This window comes from Pelophylax lessonae, assembly GCF_965119305.1.
Source record: "Pelophylax lessonae genome assembly, chromosome: 2".
Lineage (NCBI taxonomy): Eukaryota > Metazoa > Chordata > Amphibia > Anura > Ranidae > Pelophylax > Pelophylax lessonae.
Window position 1 is genome coordinate 734,294,207 of NC_138769.1, and position 17,955 is coordinate 734,312,161.

At 38.4% G+C, this 17,955-nt stretch overlaps 1 protein-coding gene across 1 annotated transcript in view; it reads left to right on the forward strand.

Annotated features, from left to right (window-relative positions):
- The first annotated feature begins 15,929 nt into the window (after positions 1–15,929).
- The window catches only part of LOC309545624 (cholecystokinin receptor-like), a 133,172-nt gene continuing 131,146 nt past the window's right edge, over positions 15,930–17,955 (forward strand). The window contains exon 1 of the mRNA XM_082244874.1: positions 15,930–16,375. Within this exon, the coding sequence (XP_082101000.1) occupies positions 16,192–16,375 (184 nt within the window). The 5' untranslated portion in view covers positions 15,930–16,191. The remainder of the gene's footprint in view (positions 16,376–17,955) is intronic.

Sequence of the window (17,955 nt, forward strand, 5' to 3'; positions counted from 1 at the left end):
GAACCAGTTCCAATGGCAGCCATACATGCCCACGCCATGACACTACCACCACCATGCTTCACTGATGAGGTGGTATGCTTTGGATCATGAGCAGTTCCTTTCCTTCTCCATACTCTTCTCTTCCCATCACTCTGGTACAAGTTGATCTTGGTCTCATCTGTCCATAGGATGTTGTTCCAGAACTGTGAAGGCTTTTGTAGAGGTTGTTTGGCAAACTCTAATCTGGCCTTCCTGTTTTTGAGGCTCACCAATGGTTTACATCTTGTGGTGAACCCTCTGTATTCACTCTGGTGAAGTCTTCTCTCGATTGTTGACTTTGACACACATACACCTACCTCCTGGAGAGTGATCTTGATCTGACCAACTGTTGTGAAGGGTGTTTTCTTCACCAGGGAAAGAATTAGTCAGTCATCCACCACAGTTGTTTTCCGTGGTCTTCCGGGTCTTTTGGTGTTGCTGAGCTCACCGGTGCATTCTTTCTTTTTAAGGATGTTCCAAACAGTTGATTTGGCCACACCTAATGTTTTTGCTATCTCTCTGATGGGTTTGTTTTGTTATTTCAGCCTAATGATGGCTTGCTTCACTGATAGTGACAGCTCGTTGGATCTCATATTGAGAGTTGACAGCAACAGATTGCAAATGCAAATAGCACACTTAAAATTAACTCTGGACCTTTTATCTGCTCCTTGTAAATGGGATAATGAGGGAATAACACACACCTGGCCATGGAACAGCTGAGCAGCCAAGTGTCCCATTACTTTTGGTCCCTTAAAAAGCGGGAGGCACATATACAAACTGTTGTAATTCCTACACTGTTCCCCTGATTTGTATAAAAATACCCTCAAATTAAAGCTGAAAGTCTGCAGTTAAAGCACATCTTGTTTTATTTCATTTCAAATCCATTGTGGTGGTGTATAGAGCCAAAAAGATTAGAATTGTGTTGATGTCCCAATATTTATGGACCTGACTGTATATACTGCACCCAAAACCTTTAAGGTTTTGTGTCTCATTCAGAGCTTGCAACCATGCAAGTGTCTGTGGTCACCTGTGCCATGTTGCTTTGTGTGCTGGTCCAAATCATTTGGTGGAGGGGGGATTGTGATGTGGGGTTGTTTTTCAGGGGTTGGGCTTAGTCTTTTAGATCCAGTGAAGGAAACTCTTAAGGGGTCAGCATACCAAGACATTTTGGACAATTTCATGCTCCCAACTTTGTGGGAACAATTTGGGAATGGCCCCTTCCTGTTCCAACATGACTGCGCACCAGTGCACGAAGCAAGGACCATAAAGATCAAAAAACTTAAAGAAACAAAACAGAAAACAAAAATTAGAAAGTTGGGACTTTATATGAGGCATCATCCCAATGGTATAAGCCTCCATCCCTAATTGTATAAATGTCAAGAGGGGGGGGGGGGGGATAATCATGGTTAGTACCAGGTAAAAGGCGATCAGCATATTGGGTAAAAAAGAGATAGTGGATAATGGTCCACCAGTAATGTAACCAGGTCCATAAAGACATGGTTGAGCGAGTTTGGGGTCCTTGGGGGTTGTCTTTTCCTTACATTCAAGACCTTTATACCACGCCCAAACTTGACTGCACACCAGTGCACAAAGCGAGGTCCATAAAGACATGGATGAGCGAGTTTGGGGTTGAGGAACTTGACCTGGTCTTCAGCTGAACTCACACAATTTCAGAACAGCCTTAGTGTGAATCTAGGCTATGAGTTCCTTTTACTGAAACTAAAGGACCAAGCCCAATCCATGAAAAACAAACACACACACCATAATCCCCCCCTCCACCAAATGATTTGAACCAGTGCACAAAGCAAGGTCCATAAAGACATGGATGAGTGAATTTGGGGTGGAGGAACTTGACTGGCCTGCACAGAGTCCTGACCTCAACCCAATAGAACACCTTTGGGATGAATTAGAGTGGAGACTGCGAGCCAGGACTTCTCGTCCAACACCAATGCCTGACCTCACAAATGGGCTTCTAAGAGAATGGTCAATAATTCCTAAACCTTGTGGACAGCCTTCCCAGAAGAGTTGAAGCTGTTATAGCTGGAAAGGGCGGAGCCAACTCAATATTGAACCCTATGGACTAAGACTGGAATGCCATTAAAGTTCATGTGTGTGTAAAGGCAGGCGTCCCAATACTTTTGGTAATATAGTGTACTGTATTTCTGAATGGGCCAATATTATGAAATCTTTTTTCCTGTTGAGTAATGAGTAGACGAAGTCTCAGCACGCAGACCACGTCTATTCCAGAGCTACACACAGACAGGCCTGCTAGGAAAATGCTGAAATATTAAATCCTTTTTTTTTTTTTTCATTTATTATTCATACTGTCATCGATTGATAGAGCAGCCAGGGATCAGAATAAAGCAAGGACACTCTGCGGATGTCACAATAACATAATGATATCACACAGATCCATTGATTTCATCCTGGAGACCCGCCAACGCCGCTCTAACAGCGATCCGTTATGTCATTCCACATTGACTGTTAGGCGACAGCCAACACAGAGAGACATTACGCTCGATCTTCTACCTAACACTACGCGTTACTCAGCAAGAAAAAAAATCTATTTATTAATAATGGTCCATTCAGACCTATTAGATCAGTTACAGTGCGCTAATGAATGCTTGTTAACCACATAAGGACCGGCCTATTTCTGACACTGGTTGTTTACAAGTTAAAACCAGTATTTTCTGGTAGAAAATACTTAGATTCCCCAACATTTATTTATATATATATATATATATATATATATATATATTTTTTTTTTTTTCTTCTAGCAAAAAATACTGATATATATATATATATATATATATATATATATATATATATATATATATATATATATATATATATATATATATTAGCAAAAAATACTGATATATTTATATATATTTTTTCTAGCAAAAAAATACTGCTATATACAGTATATATATATTTTTTTTCTAGCAAAAAATACTGATATATATATATATATATATATATATATATATATATATATATACATATATATATATATATATATATTTTTTTTTTTATTTTTTTTTTTACTAGCAAAAAATACTGATATATATATATATATATATATATATATATATATATATATATATATATATATATATACTGTATATATATATATTTTTTTTTTTTCTAGCAAAAAATACTGATATATATATATATATATATATATATATATATATATATATATATAGATAAATAGATATTTTTTCTAGCAAAAAATACTGATATATATATATAATTTTTTTTTCCTAGCAAAAAATACTGATATATATATATATATATATATATATATATAGATAAATAGATATTTTTTCTAGAAAAAAATACTGATATATATATAATGTTTTTTTTCCTAGCAAAAAATACTGATATATATATATATATATTTATTTATTTATTTTTTTCCTAGCAAAAAATACTGATATACATATATATATATATTTTTTTTTTTTAGCAAAAAATACTGATATATATATATATATATATATATATATTTTTTTTTTTTTTTTTCTAGTAAAAAATACTGATATATAGATAAATAGATATTTTTTCTAGCAAAAAATACTGATATATATATATATATATATATATATATATATATATATATATATATATAGATAGATAGATAGATAAATAGATATTTTTTCTAGCAAAAAATACTGATATATATATATATAATTTTTTTTTCCTAGCAAAAAATACTGATATATATATATATATATATATATATATATATATATATATATATATATATATATAGATAAATAGATATTTTTTCTAGAAAAAAATACTGATATATATATAATGTTTTTTTTTTCCTAGCAAAAAATACTGATATATATATATATATTTATTTATTTATTTTTTTCCTAGCAAAAAATACTGATATACATATATATATATATTTTTTTTTTCTAGCAAAAAATACTGATATATATATATATATATATATATATATATATATATTTTTTTTTTTTTCTAGTAAAAAATACTGATATATAGATAAATAGATATTTTTTCTAGCAAAAAATACTGATATATATATATATATATATATATATATATATATATATATATATATATATATATATATATATATATATAGATAGATAGATAAATAGATATTTTTTCTAGCAAAAAATACTGATATATATATATATATATATATATATATATAATTTTTTTTTTCCTAGCAAAAAATACTGAGATATATATATATATATATATATTTATTTTTTTATTTAGCAAAGACTCTGGAGAATAAAATGGCGGTCGTTGCAATATTTTATTTTTACACTTTCTCTTTATAAAAAAGATCACTTTTATTCCTATTACAAGGAATGTAAACATCCCTTGTAATAGAAATAAGCAGGACAGGTCCTCTTTAATGTGATATCTGGGGCCAAAAATACCCCACATTTCACATCTACACTGAAAAAGAAAAAAAAAAAAAGTCTTTTTTTTTTTTTTTATGATGGAAAAAAAAAAATTGGTTCTTTAAATCCATTGCTATGAAGCATTTAAAAAAAAATAAATAAAAAGTAAAGTTTTTCTATAATGTGAAAGAAAAACAAAAAATATAAATTTTTCTCATCATGAAAAAAAAGGGCCCTTTAAGGCCGTTGGGGGGAAGTGACATATGACGTCGCTCCGGTCCTCCAAGACCATAGAGTGGAGTGGGGGCCATCTTTTCCTCACTCGACTTCCTGCCTAGGAGGGGAACGGACCGGATTGTTTTCCCTGCTAACGATGGCTCCGGTAAGCAGGGAAAATGACTGGGAAGCTGCAGAAGAGTGGGGGGGGGCACCTCTCCCGCCGCCCATAAAGGTGATCCGCGGCAAGCACCACCCTTATGTAAAGCGGACCACCCATTGTTTAAAAAAATACCGGGGTTATGGCAGCTATCTGCTATCTGCTGCCATAACCTCGGTATTTCATTTCAAAATACCATTGTAAATACACGGTGGGCGGTCCGTAAGTGGTTAATGAATGCTTATTAACCACTTAAGGACCGGGCCTATTTCTGACACTTGTTGCTTACAAGGTAAAATCAGTATTTTTTTCTAGAAAATTACTTAGAACCCCCAAACATTATATATATATATATTTTTTTTTAGGAAAGACTCTGGAGAATAAACTGGCGGTCGTTGCAATATTTTTTGTCACGCGGTATTTGTGCAACAGTCTTTCAAACGCAATTTTTTAGGGAAAAAATAAATTTCACTGCATTATAAAAAAAAAACTAAACAGTAAAGTTAGCCCAATGTATTTCTATAATGTGAAAGATGATGTTATGCTGCGTAAATGGATACCTAACATGTCACGCTTCAAAATTGCGCACGCTCGTGGAATGGCGACAAACATTGGTACTTAAAAATCTCCATAGGCGACACATGAAAAAATTCTTAGAGGTTACCAGTTTAGAGTTACAGAGGAGACCTAGGGCTAGAATTATTGCTCTGATTCTAACGATCGCGGTGATATCTCACATGTGTGGCGTGAACACCGTTTACATATGTGGGTGCGACTTGCGTTTCTGGGCACGAGCTCGGAGGGTTGGGACGCTTAAAAATTTTTTTTCTTATTTATTTTACCTTTTTATTTTTTATTTTTACACTGTCTCTTTAAAAAAAAAAAAATCACTTTTATTCCTATTACAAGGAATGTAATCATCCCTTGTAATTGAAATAAGCAGGACAGGACCTGTTTAGGCTCCGTTCACATGTGGGCGTAGCGGATCGCGGGCAGAATCACCGCGATTCTGCCCGCGATCCGGAAATCATTGCAAATCGCAATTTTTTTTTTTTTTTTTTAAATCTTTGCAAATTTATTACAAATAAAAAATGAAAAATTCCCATGTACATAAGTATTCACACCCTTTGCCATGACTAGGATGGCTGGTAATTGTAGTTCTCTATTGGCTTCATGCTGCTATCTAGGACTGCTGGGAGTTGTAGTTCTGTATTGGTTGCATGCTGCTATATGGGATTGCTGGGACTTGTAGTTCTGTATTGGCTGCATGCTGCTTGCTGGGACTTGTAGTTCTGTATTGGCTGCATGCTGCTGTCTGGGCCTGCTGGGACTTGTAGTTCTGTATTGGCTGCATGCTGCTATTTAGGACTGCTGGGAGTTGTAGTTCTGTGTTGGCTGCATGCTGCTATCTGGGACTGCTGGGACTTGTAGTTCTGTATTGGTTGCATGCTGCTATATGGGATTGCTGGGACTTGTAGTTCTGTATTGGCTGCATGCTGCTTGCTGGGACTTGTAGTTCTGTATTGGCTGCATGCTGCTGTCTGGGACTGCTGGGAGTTGTAGTTCTGTATTGGCAGCATGCTGCTATTTAGGACTGCTGGGAGTTGTAGTTCTGTGTTGGCTGCATGCTGCTATCTGGGACTGCTGGGACTTGTAGTTCTGTATTGGCAGCATGCTGCTATTTGGGACTGATGGGACTTGTAGTTCTGTATTAGTTGCATGCTGCTATCTGGGACTGCTGGGACTTGTAGTTCTGTATTAGTTGCATGCTGATATCTGGGACTGCTGGGACTTGTAGTCCTGTATTAGCTGCATACTGCTATCTGGGACTGCTGGGAGTTGTAGTTCTGTATTGGCTGCATGCTGCTATTTGGGACTGCTGGGAGTTGTAGTTCTGTATTGGCTGCATGCTGCTATCTGGGACTTCTGGGACTTGTAGTTCTATAATGGCCACATGCATGTGGATGGCGGGAGGACTGAGGTCCCTTTCACACGGGTCGGATCCGGTTTTGCTCAGCAGGGGATCCGTCCGCTGATCTCCCGCTGAGGCAGATGAGAGGTTAGCGTCAGCTTAATGCAGAGCAGACACGGACACCGCCCACTCTGCTCTATGGGCAGCCATATGTAAACCGACCGGCTATCTCTGTACACCCCCACCCCCACTGTCCTGCAACCGGATAAGGCCAGACGGGGGGGGGGGGGGGGTGACAGATGCCCTCCTTTTTTTTTTTTTGCCGGATGGGTTTGGACCCGGAGGGGGCGGCTATGAACGGACACAAGTCTGATTACATCTGACTGCCCATAAAGGAGAATGGAGGGTCTGACAGCCAGATCTCCCATGTGAAAGGAGCCCGGGACTTGTAGTTCTGTATGGCTGTGTGCTGCTATCTGTACACTGGGACTGCTGGGACTTGTAGTTCTGTATGGCTGTGTGCTGCTATCTGTATACTGGGACTGCTGGGACTTGTAGTTATATATTGGCTACATGCTGTTATCTGTACACTGGGACTTGTAGTTCTGACTGCGTGTTGCTAGCTGGGCACTGGGACTGCTGGAACTTGTAGTTCTGATTTGACTGTGTGCTGCCATATCTGACTGCTGGAAGTTTTAGTTGTGTGTTGGGCCCCTCAAAATTCACCCCCCCCCCCCCCGAGAGAGAGAGAGGGTTGGACAGAGAGAGACAAGGGGGGGTTGACAGAGAGAGGGGGTGACAGAGAGAGACAAAGGGGGGTTGACAGAGAGAGGGGGTGACAGAGAGAGGGGGTTTGACAGAGAGAGACAAAGGGGGGTTGACAGAGAGAGGGGGTGACAGAGAGAGGGGGTTTGACAGAGAGAGGGGGTGACAGAGAGAGAGAGGGAAGGGGGTGACAAAGAGAGATAAAGGGGGCTCACACGGAGAGAGGCAAAGGGGGTGACGGAGAGAAAGGGGGCAGACAGGGAGAGAGGAAAAGGGGGTGACAGGGAGAGAGAGGGAGCTGACACGGAGAGAGGGAAATGGGGCTGACACAGAGAGAGGAGAAGGGGGTGACAGGGAGAGAGTGGGAGCTGACACGGAGAGAGGGAAATGGGGCTGACACGGAGAGAGGGGAAGGGGGTGACAGGGAGAGAGGGAGAGGGGTGACACGGAGGGAGAGAGGGGGTGAGAGGGGGGGTGGCAGGGAGAGAGGGAAGGGGGTGACCGGGAGAGAGGGAAGGGGGTGACAGGGAGAGAAAGGGAGCTGACACGGAGAGAGGGAAAGGGGGCTGACACGGAGAGAGGGAAAGGGGGCTGACACGGAGAGAGGGAAAGGGGGTGACACGGAGGGAGAGAGGGGGGTGACAGGGAGAGAGGGGGGGTGACAGGGAGAGAGAGATAGAGAGGGGTTGACAGGGAGAGAGAGAAGGAAGGGGGGACACAGACAGAAAGAGGTGGGTGACAGGGAGAGTGAGAAAGAGGGGGTGACAGGGTGGTTGACAGGGACGGGGGTGACAGGGACAGAGGGGAGTGACAGGGACAGGGGGGGGATGATAGGGACACAGAGGGGGGTGACAGGGATGGGGGTGACAGGGACAGAGAGGGGGTGGCAGGGACAGAGGGGGGGGGTGACAGGGACAGAGGGGGGGAGGTGACAGAGACAGAGGGGGGTGACAGGGACAGAGGGAGCGTTAACAGGGACAGAGGGGGGGTAGACAGGGACAGAGGGGGTGACAGGGATGGGGGACGGGGGGTGACAGGGACAGGGGGATGACAGGGACAGGGGGGGGGGGTTGACAGGGACAGAGGGGGAAATGACAGGACAGAGAGGGGGTGACAGGAAGAGACAGGAGGGGACAGGGACAGAGGGGGGGGTGACAGAGGGGGAAATGACAGGGACAGAGAGGGGGGTGACAGGGACAGAGAGGGTGACAGGGAGAGACAGGAGGGGACAGGGGGGGTGATAGGGACAGAGGGGGGTGACAGGGACAGATGGGAGGGGTGACAGGCAGAGACAGGAGGTCACAGGGATAGAGGGGGTGACAGGGACAGAGAGGGGGTGGCAGGGGCAGAGGGGGGTGACAGGGACATAGAGGATGACAGGGAGAGAAAGGAGGTGACAGGGAAAGAGGGGGCGTGACAGGGATAGAGAGGGGGTGACAGGGACAGAGGGGGTGACAGTGAGAGACAGGAGGTGACAGGGAAAGAGGGGGCGTGACAGGGACAGAGAGGGGGTGACAGGGACAGAGGGGGTGACAGTGAGAGACACGAGGTGACAGGGACAGGGGGGATGACAAGGACAGAGGGGGGGGTGACAGGGACAGAGGGGTGACAGTGAGAGACAGGAGGTGACAGGGACAGGGGGGCTGACAGGAACAGAGGGGGGGGATGACAGGGAGAGAGATAGGGGGTGACAGGGACAGAGGGGGGTGACAGGGACAGGGGGCGTGGACAGGGACAGAGGGGGGTGACAGTTACAGAGGGTGGGTGACAGGGTAGGAAGGAGTAAGTCCGGTCACAGTGCTCATCTTACTCACTCAGTTCACCATTTAGCTGCCAGCTGCTTAAATTAAACTTTCCTGCCCACACATCTCCTTCACATACAGCAAGCAGAGGCTACACTGAGTGTGTGGGCGGGCACAGGGAGAGAGATGGGGAGGGGGGAGAAGGCAGTGCAGATGCAGTCTCTCCCATTCCTGGAGGGGGGAAGCTCACTGGGCTATGTAAGAATGAAACACACACACACAGCGGGCGCCGGTCTGGCCAACCCCTCAGTACGCCCCTGCTCATCCATGTCTTTATGGACCTTGCTTTGTGCACTGGTCCAAATCATTTGGTGGAGAGGGGATTATGGTGTGGGGTTGTTTTTCAGGGGTTGGGCTTGGCCTCTTAGTTCCAGTGAAGGGAACTCTTATGGCGTCAGCATAACAAAACATTTTGGACAATTTAATGCTCCCAACTTTGTGGGAACATTTTGGGGACGGCCCCTTCCTGTTCCAACATGACTGCGCACCAGTGCACAAAGCAAGGTCCATAACGACATGGATGGGGGAGTTTGGGATGGAGAAACTTGTCTGGCCTGACCTCAACCGGATAGAACGCCTTTGGGATGAATTAGAGCGGAGACTACGAGCCAAGACTTTTCGTCCGATCAATGGGGGAGTTTGGGGTGGAGGAACTTGACTTAAACCTTGTGGACGGCCTTCCCAGAAGAGTTGAAGCTGTTATAGCTGCAAAGGGTGGGCCAACTCAATATTGAACCCTACGGACTAAGACTGGGATGCCATTAAAGTCGTCCATGTGCGTGTAAACGCAGGCGTCCCAATGATTTTGAAAATATAGTGTGTGTGTATATATATATATATATATATATATATATATATATATAGAGAGAGAGAGAGATGCTCAGAGAGTTCTTGCCATGAGGTGCCATGTTGAACCTCCAGTGACTAGTAAGAGAGAGTGAGAGCGATAACACCAAATTTAACACACCTGCTCCCATGACACCGGGGAGGGAAAATGGCTAATTGGGCCCAATTTGGACATTGTCACTTAGGGGTGTACTCACTTTTGTTGCCAGTGGTTTAGACATTAATGGCTGTGTTGAGTTATTTTGAGGGGACGGTAAATTTACACTGTTATACAAGCTGTACACTCACTACTTTACATTGTAGCAAAGTGTCATTTCTTCAGTGTTGTCACATGAAAAGATAGAATAAAATATTTACAAAAATCTGAGGGGTGTACTCACTTTTGTGAGATACTGTATATATACAGTGTATATATATATATATATATATATATATATATATATATACATATACATATATATATATATAATTTTTTTATTTAATCTGTGTGTATATATATATATATATATATATATAAAAAAAGAATTAGAACCTCTGGTCCCAGTTACCAGTGGGTTCAAGCAAAGTGGGACTTTATTTGGGTGGGTAGGTAAGGCAAGGTAAGCATATTACTTAAAAACAAGTTTATTACAAAATAACATCAGTTACAAAAATGCACATAGTGCAATCTGGTGCAAGATAGATAGCATACATATGTACAGAATCAATGCATAGATGAAAATAGATACAAACAGATCCACTCATTCAACGCGTTTCGCAATATATGACAAACTACACGTTGCTTCGTCAGGAACGAGCAGAGGATTTTTTCATCTATTTACTTATAGAGAGAAAAGAGAAAATACAATAAGTTACATAGTTTATATCATTGCAACCAGATTAAAATACATAATACAGATCAAAAGCTTACCATGCATTTGTGGATAAAGTTTTACAGTGTTTTACAAACAAGCGGACTCCACATGATGGAAAGGCTCCAGGGGTGTAGTAAGCTCCAAACTTAGCCTTCCTGCCCAAAGGGTACCGAAGTCCCAATCAGGGGTTGGCCGTGGATGTGCAGCCTGAACCAGCCATATAATGGTTAGGTTCCTTGGCGAGAATTGGACCTCACACCGGATAAATACTGGACTGGTGTAGGCTAATAAAGAGCAAAAGACAAAGGAATCAACTATTGTAGTCAAAAAACCTTTGATGATATTCAAGGATATAGTACAAGGCTATGGGACAAAGAAGATCTCCCCACATGTTCTTTCTGGGTTCAAAATATCCCAGATATAACATCTACCTTAGAACATATAAATAGTTTTAGTAATTAGAGATAAGCCTCTATGGACAATATGTTTCAATTTGGAATGCAGCTAAACTCACAGAGAGGAGCCCATTATTGTATAACACAATATCCTAATTACCTTACATTACCAAATATAATTAATTTTATAATGGGGGAGATCATTTTCATTGCCCACCTTGTAGCCTAAGATTCATTCTGAATAAAGACATGTTGATAGTTACCTTAAAGTCCTATCCCTTCTTTACAACCATTCAGCCATGCGGGTGCACGGTAGGAGCCGCTGCCGGCGTCCCACACGTGCGCTCCGCTATTTATGGCTGGTCCCACCGGAAGTGACGCTGCACCCGCCTACGTCACTTCCGGCGCGGGCGCATTACGCAGATAGGTCGCCGCTACGTAGGAGAAAGAGTCTCCCCGCCTCGTGACCCGCTGCATCCGGTCAAAGAAACCGGAAGAGGCATAGCGTCCAATAATGGGCGCCTGCCTCTTGCTTTGCGCCCGAGACTGCACAAAAGAATAAGGAACAGACATACGTCCCCCGGAGTCGGCCATCTTGGAGTCCAAAGTTACAATTAGTCAATACAGAAATTTAGAATTTAGGACATATATTCACATCAGATTTAATACATTATGAAAATACAGAAAAAAGGAAAAAGAACATAAAGAAAAGGGGAAAATTCATTTGAGAAATATCTCAGATGTACATGTATCAAACATGTCAATATTAGGGATGTATACCAGACAAAATCACATTGTGTTCACCCAAGCCATAATTAATAGGTGAAAATAAATAAGAATAAATACAAAAAGAAAAAAAAAAAAAGGAAGGAAAAATTGATTAAAGAAAGGGTTTAAAGGATACGGCCGTATTGAGACCTGGCCATATTGTAGCCTGCAGCTTGTAGATCCATTTTGATTCACGTTGAAGTATCATATTGTCGAAGTCCCCCCCGCATGGATTGCGGGGGATGACCTCGAGAACAGAAAACCTAACATAATCAGGATTGAAACTATGGTGAGTGCCTATATGTTTACCGATGGGCGTAAAAATTAGGCCCACCTCCAAATAATACAGGTGATCCTGGATACGTTTTGAAAACTTACGTTTAGTTTTTCGCACGTAGAATGCCCCACAGAGGCATGTGGCCAAATACACCACACCCTCTGTGGAGCAGTCTACGCGGAAGCAGCATTTTAGTGTTCCCCCACGGGGAAGGGCAACGGTGGTACCTTCCTGAACCCAAGGGCAATAATCACATTCCCCACATCTAAAAATACCTCTCTTAACCTCATTATCGCCCTGTTGTTTGGGAGGCTTGTAATGGCTATGGACAAGTGTGTCTCGGAGCGATCTTGGTCGTCTGAAGGTGATCTGTGGCTGAGATGCCACATGTTTAGTGATGATGTGATCATCACGAAGAAAGTGCCAGTTATTAGCAAGAACTTTCCTAATCAAAATATGATGGGTATTATACCTAGTAATCAACCTTTTTTACATGTCTACTTAGGGATGTGGGGAGGTTCTTATGGACAGCACTAAAATTTATTTTAATATATATATATATATATATATATATATATATATATATATATATATATATATATATATATATATATATATATATATATATAAAGTATAATATAATTACACTCCAATATTTATAATTTATAATAATATTTTATAATGTATAATGCTATTTCTAATGAAATATTTATAGATAATATATTTTTCTTTTAAATATAATATAATTACACCCCAATATTTATAATACATTTTATAATATATAGTAATATTTCTAATTTATAGTAATATTTAAAATTACATTTTTATAGATAATATATATTTATATAAAATATAAAATAATTACACTCCAATATATATAGTTTTTAATAAAATGTATAATTTATAATACAATTTCTAATGTAATATTTATATATATAATATAATTACACTCCAATATTTATAGTTTTTAATAATATTTATAATACTATTTGTAATGTAATATTCATATATAATATATTTCTCTTTAAATATAATATAATTACACTCCAATATTTATTATTTATAATACATTTTATAATATATAGTAATATTTCTAAGTTATAGTAATATTTAGAATTACATTTTTATAGATAATATATATTTATATAAAATATAATATAATTACACTCCAATAGTTATAATTTATAATACATTTTATAATATATAGTTATATTTCTAATTTTATAGTAATATTTAGAATTACATTTTTTAGATAATATGTATTTATATAAAATATAATATAATTAAACTCCAATATTTATAGTTTTTAATAATATTTATAATTTATAATACTATTTCTAATGTAATATTTATATATAATATATTTTTCTTTAAATATAATTACACTCCAATATTTATAGTTTTTAATAATATTTATGATACTATTTCTAATGTAATATTTATATATAATATATTTTTCTTTAAATATAATATAAATACACTCCAATATTTATCATTTATAATACATTTTATAATATATAGTAATATTTCTAATTTATAGTAATATTTAGAATTACATTTTTATAGATATATATATTTATATAAAATATAATATAATTACACTCCAATAGTTATAATTTAGCGCAAACTGTTGGGGCTATATCAATCCTGTATAATAATAATAATAATAATAATAATTTTATAATATATAGTAATATTTCTAATTTATAGTAATATTTAGATTTACATTTTTTAGATAATATGTATTTATATAAAATATAAGATAATTACACTCCAATATTTAAAGTTTTTAATAAAATGTATTATTTATAATACAATTTCTAATGTAATATTTATATATAATATATTTTTCTTTAAATATAATTACACTTCAATATTTATAGTTTTTAATAATATTTATAATACTATTTGTAATGTAATATTTATATATAATATATTTTTCTTTAAATATAATATAAATACACTCCAATATTTATCATTTATAATACATTTTATAATATATAGTAATATTTCTAAGTTTTAGTAATATTTAGAATTACATTTTTATAGATAATATATATTTATATAAAATATAATATAATTACACTCCAATAGTTATAATTTAGCGCAAACTGTTGGCACAATATAAATCCTGTATAATAATAATAATAATAATAATAATAATAATAATAATAATAATAATAATTTTATAATATATAGTAATATTTCTAATTTATAGTAATATTTAGAATTACATTTTTTAGATAATATGCATTTATATAAAATATAAGATAATTACACTCCAATATTTATAGTTTTTAATAAAATTTATAATTTATAATACAATTTCTAATGTAATATTTATATATAATATATTTTTCTTTAAATATAATTACACTCCAATATTTATAGTTTTTAATAATATTTATAATACTATTTGTAATCTAATATTTACAGTATATATGATATATTTTTCTTTAAATATAATATAATTACACTCCAATATTTATAATTTATAATACATTTTATAATATATAGTAATATTTCTAAGTTATAGTAATATTTAGAATTACATTTTTATAGATAATATATATTTATATAAAATATAATATAATTACACTCCAATAGTTATAATTTAGCGCAAACTGTTGGCACTATATAAATCCTGTATAATAATAATAGTAATTTTATAATATATAGTAATATTTCTAATTTATGGTAATATTTAGAATTACATTTTTTAGATAATATGTATTTATATAAAATATAAGATAATTACACTCCAATATTTATAGTTTTTAATAATATTTATACTTTATAATACTATTTCTAATGTAATATTTATAAATAATATTTTTTCTTTAAATATAATATAATTACACTCCAATATTTATCATTTATAATACATTTTATAATATATAATAATATTTCTAATTTATAGTAATATTTAGAATTACATTTTTATAGATAATATATATTTATATAAAATATAATATAATTACACTCCAATATTTTGATAATATTGATACTTGTCATAGAGTATATTATAATGAGATGTTTATTAATCCTATAAATAAGATGTGATATTTCGCATTGTTCTCAGGGAATTATCGCAGCGGATGATTATCGCCTGCCTGTGAAGCTTGCGTCGGGGCCTTTTTGCTGACAATCTTTTTAGGTTAATGTCACACTGATAAATACTGCTGAGTACTGCGCTTGTCAAAGTGCTGCAATTTCCTATAACGGCAGACAGGTTAATCCTAATTGTGTCCTAACCCCCCCCCTAAGAAATGCAATCAGCGCCGTCAATCTGTACTGCTGACAGGGGTCAGACAACAATGCCATTGTTACTCCTGTCATTGCGTAACTCAATTAGAGAGTATTTCACTGACAGCGAGAAGGCAGGCGCAGTTCCAGCGTTTCACCAGAGGAAGGAGCTGCGATGCTGCAGGAGGTCGCACAGCATCCTTTTATTTGTGCATGAATGTGAAGGAATATTCAATGGTTATCAGTCACATCCCCTCCTCATAAACACACACACACATATAGAGCGTAGCCCAGTCTGCGACTGATCCCCGCACGTGGCACTCACAGGAGCTACCTGCAGCTGGCTGGGTAATGAGGACAAAGTGACAGCAAAGTGACAATGACAGCAGAAGTAGAGCAGTAAAGAGGAGAAAAGTACTGAAAAAGGGGGGGGGGGGCTGCTGCCCAGGGGATGAGCCGCACAAACATATAGGCTGAAGGCTTGCGCTGCCCATCTGGATTCCCAGCAACAGCTTTCCAGAGAGCCTGGACCGGGAGGATGGAGCGGCTGGCGGCCAACAACACTTTTCTGCAAGAGCTGTTCTGCCGGCAAAACCTGCTGAGCAGAATATCCAGCGTCAACCTCACCGGCAATGTCACCGGCAATCTTACAGGTGGCCTGCAGGGATTTAACTTCAGCTGTGACCTGGAGCGCAGGAAAGTGCCGAATGTCTCTGTCACAGGTAAGGGAGGCTCTACAGCACCTTCTACGGGTAATAGAGGCTGGTTTGTCCCTTCTACAGGTAAATGAGGCTGGTTTGTCTCTTCTACGGGTAATAGAGGCTGGTTTGTCCCTTCTACGGGTAAAAGAGGCTGGTTTGTCCCTTCTACAGGTAATAGAGGCTGGTTGTCCCTTCTATGAGTAAAAGAGGCTGGTTTGTCTCTTCTACGGGTAATAGAGGATGGTTTGTCCCTTCTACAGGTAATAGAGGCTGGTTTGTCCCTTCTACGGGTAATAGAGGCTGGTTTGTCCATTCTACGGGTAATAGAGGCTGGTTTGTCCCTTCTACAGGTAAATGAGGCTGGTTTGTCACTTCTATGAGTAATAGAAGCTGGTTGTCCCTTCTACGAGTAATAGAGGCTGGTTTGTCTCTTCTACGGGTAATAGAGGCTGGTTTGTCCCTTCTACGGGTAAAAGAGGCTGGTTTGTCCCTTCTACAGGTAATAGAGGCTGGTTGTCCCTTCTATGAGTAAAAGAGGCTGGTTTGTCTCTTCTACGGGTAATAGAGGATGGTTTGTCCCTTCTACGGGTAATAGAGGCTGGTTTGTCCCTTCTATGGGTAATAGAAGCTGGTTTGTCCCTTCTACGGGTAATAGAGGATGGTGTGTCCCTTCTACGGGTAATAGAGGATGGTGTGTCCCTTCTACGGGTAATAGAAGCTGGTTTGTCCCTTCTACGGGTAAAAGAGGCTGGTTTGTCCCTTCTATGGGTAATAGAAGCTGGTTTGTCCCTTCTACGGGTAATAGAGGCTGGTTTGTCCCTTTTAAGAGTAATAGAGGCTGGTTTGTCCCTTCTACAGGTAAAAGAGGCTGGTTTGTCTCTTCTATGAGTAAAATAGGCTGGTTTGTCCCTTCTACAGGTTATAGAGGCTGGTTTGTTCCGTCTAGAAGTAATAGAGGCTGTACTATCCCTTCTGTGGGTAATAGAGGCTGTTCTGCCCCTTCTGTGGGTAATAGAGGCTGTTCTTTCTCTTTATGGGGTGGTGGCAATAGAGGCTGTTCTGCCCCTTCTATGGGTAATAGAGGCTGTTTTGTTCCTTCTAGAGGTAATCAAGGCTGTTCTATCCCTTCTGTGGGCAATAGAGGCTGTTCTTTCCATCAATGGGGTGGTGGGTATAGAGGCTGCTCTCCCCCTTCTATGGGTAATAGAGGCTGGTTTGTCCGTTCTATGGGTAATAGAGGCTGTTGTGTTCCTTTTTGAAGTAATCAAGGCTGTTCTATCCCTTCTGTGGGTAATAGAGGCTGTTCTATCCCTTCTATAGGTAATAGAGGCTGTTCTGCCTCTTCTGTGAGTAATAGAGGCTGTTCTTTCCCTCTATGGGGTGGTGGCAACATAGGCTGTTCTGTCTCTTCTATAAGCAATAGAGGCTGTTCTGTCCTTTCTATGGGTAATAGAGGCTGTTCTGTCCCTTCTACAGTTAGTAGAGGCTGTTCTGTCTCTTCTATAGGCAATAGAGGCTGTTCCATCCCTTCTACAGGTAATAGAGGCTGCTCTGACCCTTATACAGGTAGTAGAGGCTGTAATTTCCATGATATGGGTAAT